Source organism: Mus pahari, chromosome 21, assembly GCF_900095145.1.
Source record: "Mus pahari chromosome 21, PAHARI_EIJ_v1.1, whole genome shotgun sequence".
In the NCBI taxonomy this organism is placed as follows: domain Eukaryota; kingdom Metazoa; phylum Chordata; class Mammalia; order Rodentia; family Muridae; genus Mus; species Mus pahari.
The window spans coordinates 22,424,410-22,432,931 of record NC_034610.1 but is presented as its reverse complement, the minus strand read 5'-3'; the positions used below and the strand labels follow the sequence as shown (position 1 = coordinate 22,432,931).

The window sequence follows — 8,522 nt, the reverse complement described above, 5'->3', positions numbered from 1 at the left end:
GGAGGACAGACACCTGTGGGAGGGAGCACAGCTGGGCCTAGGGGAGGACAGACACCCGTGGGAGGGAGCACAGCTGGGCCTAGGGGAGGACAGACGCCTGTGGGAGGGAGCACAGCTGGGCCTAGGAGAGGACAGACGCCTGTGGGAGGGAGCACAGCTGGGCCTAGGGGAGGACAGACACCTGTGAGAGGGAGCACAGCTGGACCTAGGGGAGGACAGACACCCGTGGAAGGGAGTGCAGGTGGGCTATGAGTGCAGGTGTCCTACCTGTGCTCGCCTGAGAGACGAGTCGCAAGATGCTCCCTGGCGTCTGCTGCCCGGGGTGCATCATGGGCACTGTGCTCACCCTGGTCCACCCCAGCAGCCACATGTGCAGGCCTCCCTGAGGACCGTTGGTATGCCGAGTCTCTGGGACAGAAGCCCTGGGAGGTGTGTGGACACGGGTGTGGGGACAGAAACTGCCAGGATGGCCATTCTCAGATTTAATCCTTCAAAGAACCTTCTGAGATGGTCCTGATAAAAATAGCCAGAGCTCCCAGGTACTCGCTGTGCATCAGACAGCGGGTTTGTTCACAAATTCCACAAGAAGCCGGTGAACTAGGTCGCCCTCTTGTCCCTGCTTTATAAATGTGACGTTTGAGACACAGAATGCTTGCCTGACTGCCCTGAGGTTACCCCGGCAGTAACTGGTAAAAACCAAGATTTCCAATAGGCAGTCTGGCTCTTGCTAGCCTCAGTTAGGGAAACAGAGGCACAGAGCCGTATCACATCTAAGGTCTCCTGTGTTCATGCTGTGGCTGGTGTTTGTGATCCTGGTGTGACTCACTGGGGGTCAAGCCAGAGACCCTGGTCACGGCCTCCTGGGGTGTGTTGGGGAAGAGGGACGCTCAGGCCTGATGGCTTGGGCTGACATCGGCTGGGCCTCTCCACAGGAGGCGTGTGCATTGCCCAGTCGGTGAAGATTCCACGGGAACCCAAGACCGGGGAGTTTGACAAGATCATCAAACGCCTTCTGGAAACGTCCAATGCCAGAGCCATCATCATCTTTGCCAATGAGGATGATATCAGGTAGGGTGGCCACGACAGACAGTCGCCCAGGCACGACCCACTGGATGCCTTCCTTCTAGGGAGGAGCAGGCAGTGAATTGGAGTGATGGGATTCCTAGGCTAGACCCAGCTACTATAATGGGGCTCCTTCAAGCCTCTGTTTTCCTACTCTGCCGGTCGCAGAGTTTAGGGGAAAGGCTGCTGTCTCATGGACTTAAGGCGTGCTACCCAGTTCTAATCCAACCTGCTGGAGGGTGTAGGTGGCCTCCGCCAAGTTTCGTAATCTCTCTGAGGCTCTTTGCTGTTGAACAACACAAAACAATTCCCGAGCAGTGGTGTTTGAGGACCAAGCGTAGGAAGATGCTCAGAGCCACAGAGCAGGACCTGACAGGGAATGATGCTCAGAGGCTGTAGGCCACAGCTCACGCCTGAACTCCGCTTCTGGTGACTCTCTACAGACCCTCCCTGCCGACCAGTCCCCACTTCCTTCCTCTCTGCTTGCTTCTCACTTGACACACCCTCCCACAACCCAAGTGGCAGGTCCCCGAGGCTTCCCTTTGAGAGAGACGCCCACATCTGAGCAGAACTGGGGTACTACTGGGACTGTTCTCACAGAGGAAAGCCAGTCCTGGGCTCAGTAACCTCTTCTGGTGGACGCTAAGGCCAATGCTGGCCCCTCTTCCCCCTTTTAACCCTTTGCCACACCCTACCCTGGAGTCCTGAGTTGCAACAACACAGAGAGGCCCCAGGGGCACTCAGGTAGGGGCTCCCAGCAGACAACCTCCTATGGAGGCCCTCCAGGATGTACCTCCTCAAGGCTGGAAGCTCCCCCAGATGCTGCTGCCAGAGCACTCCACGCCCTCAGGGAAATGGCCGCTAGTGGCCAGGCTTCTCTGAGCTCTCCCCCTGGCTTCTCTCTCACACCCCTAGAGCCAGGCCCACATAGAGTTGTGCATCCCACTTTGGGGGTGCTGCGACCGACCGAGGGTACCTCCGTTCAGATAAGCCTCCCGTTGGGAGGGAGGGTGAAGGTCTGGTCTTTGTCCCTAGGGAAAGGCCTGGATCGGACCCTCCTGAGCCACACAGGCAGCCTGGCAGGAGGAGGGCTGTTTCTGGAAACACTCTTTGTGTTTTCGGAAGCAGACCGAGGTATAAATAAACGCAGGTGACTGGCTGGATGTGGGATGAGATCCTGGCTCCCCTTGGCTTCTCAGATGCAGGAAGCATTAACAGGACTGAGGCTGTGGCTCCATGTGCGGCCCCAGCAACCATTAGTGGTGGCCCAAGGTGGGTGGTGACCTGCTAAGGGGCCAGGAGTTGGCAGAGAGAGGAGAGCAGGGGCTCAGAAGCAGGCTCTGGGGCTTGGGGATAGTCGTTTCTCTCCAGAAGTTTAGTCACTGCTCCCATAAGCTGCTGCCTGCCTGGGCCCAGTGCCCTTGGGGCCATAGACCCTGTTCCTCACCAGAGAAGAACAGGAATGGTCCCTGATGTCCCTGTCTCTTACCCGCAAGTTTCTGACTCTTCTAAGTCCTAATTCCTCTCCAGGGAAGTGGGGTCATAAGAGCTGGTCTTGAGGGCCATCTGTAAGACCAGTGGAGTGCCATGTGGGTCCCTCAGCCATGGGGTGGGCCTGGCATGTGCCCTTTGACCCAAGGCTCCCACCTGGAAGAGAGGTGAGCACTGGAGGCCCCACCCTGCTCTGGAGCAGCTGAGGAAGGGCCTGACATCTGGAGTATGTGTGTGTGTGTGGGGGGGGGGTTGGGTGGGTACCCTGCGGGCAGCCATGTGAAGATGGTTTTGGTGTGGGGTGACCTGGTACCCAGAGAAATGCCTCTAAGAGGACAGGGGTTGGCATCTGGAACCCAAGTGAGGCAGGTATAGATTTAAGGAGACACGGCTGTCTTCACCGAGGCAGATGTGAGCCCATGAAGACAGGTCTGGATGAGAGAGGTCACTGTAGACAAGTAGACAGGCATAGGCCAAGCAGTGGGGGAGCTGCGGGCCTGGAGCACTGGCAGAGGCAGTTATAGGCTTGTGAGTTGGCGAGGGATTCAGATATAGCCTGCGGGTGGATGTGGGCCAGGGGGGACAGGTGTGTATTGGGGTATCATCTGTGGCTGGGAGCAGGGTTAGCCATGAGTTCTGGACTGAAGAAAATGAGAGGAGGGTCCAGATACAGTCTGGGGCGTAGGCACGGAGGCTGGGGCTGCTGGGTAGCCATCCATACACGTCTGGGCTGGTTGCTGTGTCCCCACAGGAGGGTGCTGGAGGCAGCGCGCAGGGCCAACCAGACTGGCCACTTCTTTTGGATGGGTTCCGATAGCTGGGGCTCCAAGAGCGCCCCCGTGCTGCGCCTTGAGGAAGTGGCTGAGGGCGCAGTCACCATTCTCCCCAAGAGGACGTCTGTGCGAGGTAGGCCCAGCGGGTGGCTCCCGCGCCCCTCCCCCACCACCCCTCAAAGTTTACGGTCCACTTCTGCCTTCTTTTCCCTGCCTTGCCTCTTTGTCTACAGCCTCCTGCATGCAGAAGCCTTTAGCATGGCAGAACTAGAGTGTAGACCCAGAATTGTCCCCTGGCCTCTCAGCTGCTTGGATTCTGGGATGCGTGAAGCCCTGTGTCACCAAAGTGTCTCTTACTGGTTCGGCCCCACCCTTCTCCTATCTGGGACCTTTCCTTGCCCTGGAGAGAGCCCTCAGAGGGAGGCTGCAGAGAGAGGCCAGCAGGGCCGCCTGTTTGGGTGTGGCTAGCTCAAAGCCAACAGCAAGGGTGGAACCTCCCTGCTCTGTCCCTCCTCTCCTCCTTTCTGCCTTGCCGCACACCTCTTCCTTTGGGGCAAAGGAAGGCCACAGCCATCTTGGGTAGGAATAAACCCGTCTGGCCAGGGGCTTGCAGGGGTTGAGGCCTGATGTCAGTGTCCCAGGACCCAGGAATGGCCTGGCCTGGCGGGACTCACAGTCTCACAGAGGGGAGCCAGCTCCTAGAGCCTTGTCACTGTGTTCTAAAACTGAGTAGAACGCAGCAGTCTTGAGGTGACAGGCTGCCAGGAAAGGAGCTCGAGAGTCAGCCCTCATCCTTACTCCCCATCACTTGCCGAAGGTCGCGTGCAGTGTCCTCTCTTCACCTTGATACCCAGCCAGCACAGGCAGTGGAAAATTCCATAGCACCTCAGCCACACTCAGCCAGGAGGAGCTCAAAAAAAACCGACCCTAGCGGCTGGCTGACCGGTGTGGTGCGGCAGATGTCGCCCCTGCCAGCCAGGCTCCTCAGTTTTGGCTTCCCCGCCACACTCCACTGAACCGCCCGTCCTATATCATGGGCACAGCTGGGATCTGAACCTAAGACTTAAGTACCCTTTCTCTCTGGGACACTGCGGGAGTTTGAAGGTTACTGGTTTTCATCTGTCATTTTGCTTTGTTTTGTTTGTTTTTGTTTTTGAGACAGGGTCTCACTGAGTAGCCCTGGCTGTCCCGGAACTCCTTATGTAGACCAGGTTGGTCTTGAATTCACTGAGACCCACCTGCCTCTGCCTCCTTAGTGCTGGGATTAAAGGTGTGGCCATCGTACCTGGCCCCTGGTTCTCTAGAGAGATGATTGGTTGTTGTAGTAAAAGTGAAGTTCTTGGAGTCTGTTTCGTGGAGGTCAGGGGTGCTATTTGGCATCCCATAATAGTCCCCACAACAAAGAGTTACCCAGCTCCTCCATAGGCCAGGCTTCATCTGCTCTGCTCTGCCCCCGTGTCCTACAGCTTAGCTCCCTAGCCTCATCTGGGCCCACCGTGAGGTGAGCTTCAGAAGGTGTCTGGGCAGGGGAGAAGGCGCTACCCCGTTAGCGACATCCCTGAGGCAGGGTTGCCTGGCTGAGGGAGCTGGGCAGGGCAGGGCGGAGCAGGTGGGATTTGCCTGCAGTGGAGGTGCTCTATGCTAAGGGAGCAAGGCAGATCCCGGGTCCTGCCGTTTGCTCTAAGACTCCTTGCCATTCTGACCTCATCCAAGAGGGTGTCTCTGCCAAGTAGGCTGTGACCCTAAATTTTATGTGCTCCCCTGGGACCTAACCCAGCTCTTTTTGTTTTGCATGGCATACAGTGATACCATGTCCTGTTGTTTTTTGTTTAACTGCCCCTTCCCTTCCTGGTCCCGGTTCTCTCCATGTTTGGGTACGTGTGGGGAGGACAGGCTCTGACATTCTCACTTCCTGCCAGGGTTCGACCGGTACTTCTCCAGCCGCACGCTTGACAACAACAGGCGCAACATCTGGTTTGCCGAGTTCTGGGAGGACAACTTCCATTGCAAGTTGAGCCGCCATGCGCTCAAGAAGGGAAGCCACATCAAGAAGTGCACCAGTGAGCATGCGCCTGGGGGAGGGGGCTGCGGAAGGCGGTGCTTTCCGAATGTGGGATCTGGGAGGTGGGACCTGCAGAAGGCGGGACTAAGGGGGTGGGGACCCGTGGGAGGCAGAACCTGCGGGATGTGGGGCTGTAGGGCCACAGGCAGTGGGATCAGGTGTTAGGCCCCTGAACTCCCCCGCCAATTCTGGCCACAGCCAGCCCAGTTCTCAGGCCAACTCCGGAAGAACCAAGAACCTAGCTAGAGAGGCTTAATTAAGAACTGATATTCAGAAACTACCGCTCACATTGTGGACATGCAATGGAGTTGGTCTGAGAGTGCACTCTGTAGGGCTGAAGGGACAGGGCTATAGCTAGCGTGGGGTGCAGCCCTCAGTGGCCCTGGGAGGACCGAGTGGGAGGGAGCACTGTGTTCCCTCCGGAGAGCAGAACTGGAGGAGGAACCAGCTTCGGTGTCTTACCAGAGGAGCTGTCCAGTTCTGACTTGCCGTGGGAGTCACCATGCTAGATTGACCCTGCGTGGATGGTGCCCAATCCTGACTGAATATCATACCTCTGACCCATCAGGGGCTTCCTCGGTCCCCCAGCAGGCACTGGGCTGGCTCAGACTGCCTGGGCCTGTTCTCGGGGAGGATGAAGAACAAAAGAGTCTGAATCCTCACGGAGTTTTTATTCTAATGGAAAGACAGATGATAAACAAGATAAATAAATCATGGGATGTGTCAGAGGGAGATGTGTGCTAGAAACAGAACCCATTTGAACAGGAGTGGAGCTTGCTGGGAGGGGGAGGGGCAGCAGCCCTCCCCAGCCACTGGGGTGCGCTGTGGGGGAAACTGAGCTCCCCCACGGAGGAGCCAGGTGGGGGGAGGTCAGAGAAGGGGTCTTTTCCCCCCACAGGTGCCAAGGCTTGAGCTTCAGGTCCCCGGAGGCTGCAGCCTGGCATTTGTTTAATATGTACTTGGGGAAGGTTCTGTCCTGTGTTTCCTGTGTCCCCTGGGGTAGCCTGGGCTGCTTGGGCAGGGCGGGGCTGGAGACCTGCCACAAGGAATCTTTGGTGGATTGAGGTTCCCTAGGATAGGGCAAGAGGTAGCCAGATGAAGTAGGGGAAGGGGGGGGGGTTGGTCTGGGTGAGTGAGGAGTGCGCCACCCCCTGGTGGCTACCGCCCATGGACTAGCAGACACTGGCCAGTGGCGTCCTCCTGGGTCACAGCCAAACTCACAGTCAAGTCCTTGGTGTCTGGGCTGCAGAATATGTGTGCGAGCATGCCAAGGGACAGTGTGTGTATCTGTGTGTGTGCATGAGGGTGGCCCGAGCTGGCTGTGTGTGGGTCTCATGTGGAGGCTCACATGTCCTGCGTGAGCCGGTTTTCATCCTTCTCCGCGTTAGGTTTCACCCTCCCCATTCTAGCAGCCCTTACAGTTGAAGCGTAAAAGAGGCCATGGAGACCGAGAGAGGCTAGGAACCATGTCAAAGGCTGCACAGCACCTGCACCTGCAGCAAGGATCACAGTAGCCATGCAAGCAGGGCAGGCCTGTGGTGCAGGCATTCGGGGCTGGGGAGATGGCTCAGTGGTTAAGATTGAGCGTCTTTGTTGTTCTGGCCCAGGATTCAAGGTCAGTTCCAAGCACCCCCAGAGCAGCTCACAATTACCTGTAACTCCAGTTCCGGGGCATCTGCTGTCCTCTTCTGGCTTCCACAGGCACTGATGTCCGTGGTGCACATACTTACACGCAGGCAGGCAGAAGGCTTACACACATAAAACAAGACCATAAGTAAATCTAAAGAAAAGGAAAAGCCAGGCATGGCTTGTAGCTGTTATCCCAGCTTGGACTTACTTGGGCTTACTACAGGGCTGGCCCTGCCCACCACCGAGTTCCAGGCCAGTGAGAAACCCTGTTGCAAACGAAAGGTAAAAGTTAACTGTGAAATGACACAGAGGTTGTCTGCATGTGTGTACCTCCCCGCAAACACGTGCACACACATATACAAAGAAGTACAGATATGCCTAGTAACAGAGGCTGAGCCCTCATGGGCAGGCCCATCATGTCTCCTGTCCACCCCTGCCCTCTCCCTGTGTCCCTGTGGGGGTAACACATTGTCTGAACACCCTGATCACGGCTTACCAGAGCTGGTTCCCAGGGTGGGTGGGCGAGACTGGAAGCGGGGTGAAAAGGACAGTTGGGGCATCCTGCTCCAGGGTCTAGGTGAGGACTAGAGCTTTCTGGAGTCCCCTCCTGTCCCAGGCTCAGCTCAGATTCTGGCTTCAGGCTGGATAGGGGCCTCTGAGGCAATTGAAGGTGGAATCCCAGAACCGGCTGTGTGTTGGAGCAGGCAGCCAGAGGTCCTCACGGGGTGCCCGGGCTAGCTCTGTGACCCTCTGGCCTTTGCTTACCCCTCTGAGAGGTTGGACCAATGTGAGCTATCCCAGGGTCTGCAGGAGGAAATGAGGTCACTCATAACGTCACTTTCTGAACTGAGAAGCAGAAGTGTTCTAGCCCAGCTGTGCATTTGAGCCCCCTGGGGAATGCTTAGGGTCCCCATCACGGATCATAGCCCCATCATGGGTGGGCTTGGCCTTTTAAAGCTCCCTTGGTGACTTTAATGGGGACTTGGGGCAGGGCATTGAATCTGAGGTTTAGTCCACAGGGAATAAACTGGGGAAGCACACAAGTTCTCAAACTGGCTCAACCAGGGCAGTCTGGCAGCCTACCACAAAAGCTTTTATCTTATCTGCAGGGGCCTTGTAGCTTGGGTTGGTCTTAGAGTCTTGATGTAGTGGAGGCTGGCCTTGAACTCCCGACCCTCCTGCCTCCACCCCTCAAGTGCTAGGATTATAGGTATGCACCACCAGGTCTGGCTTGCAATTTCTTTCTTTCTTTGAGGCTACAAGTCTCACTCTGTAGCCCAGGCTGGACTTACACTTGCAGCGATCCTCCTGCATCAGCCTCCTTACTTCTGGAACTACAGTACCTAGCGCACTGCGGTTGCTAAGAGTCCTGAGGGAGTTGTTCTGTGCAGGCATCTGGGACTTTGTAGCTAAGGTGGGGTTGTGGGGAGAGGGTGGCGGTCATTGACTTAGGCACAAGCGGATGGGCAGGGGGGCATGGGGGGCAGCACCTCATGGAAGACCCT

General features: G+C 56.9%; 1 protein-coding gene across 1 annotated transcript in view; it reads left to right on the top strand.

Moving 5' to 3' along the window:
• The window catches only part of Grm4 (glutamate metabotropic receptor 4), an 89,056-nt gene that overhangs the window by 59,804 nt on the left and 20,730 nt on the right, over nucleotides 1-8,522 (top strand). Inside the window, exons 4-6 of the mRNA XM_021220979.2 lie at nucleotides 933-1,068; nucleotides 3,305-3,459; nucleotides 5,246-5,386. Coding sequence (XP_021076638.1) covers nucleotides 933-1,068; nucleotides 3,305-3,459; nucleotides 5,246-5,386 — 432 coding nt within the window. The remainder of the gene's footprint in view (nucleotides 1-932; nucleotides 1,069-3,304; nucleotides 3,460-5,245; nucleotides 5,387-8,522) is intronic.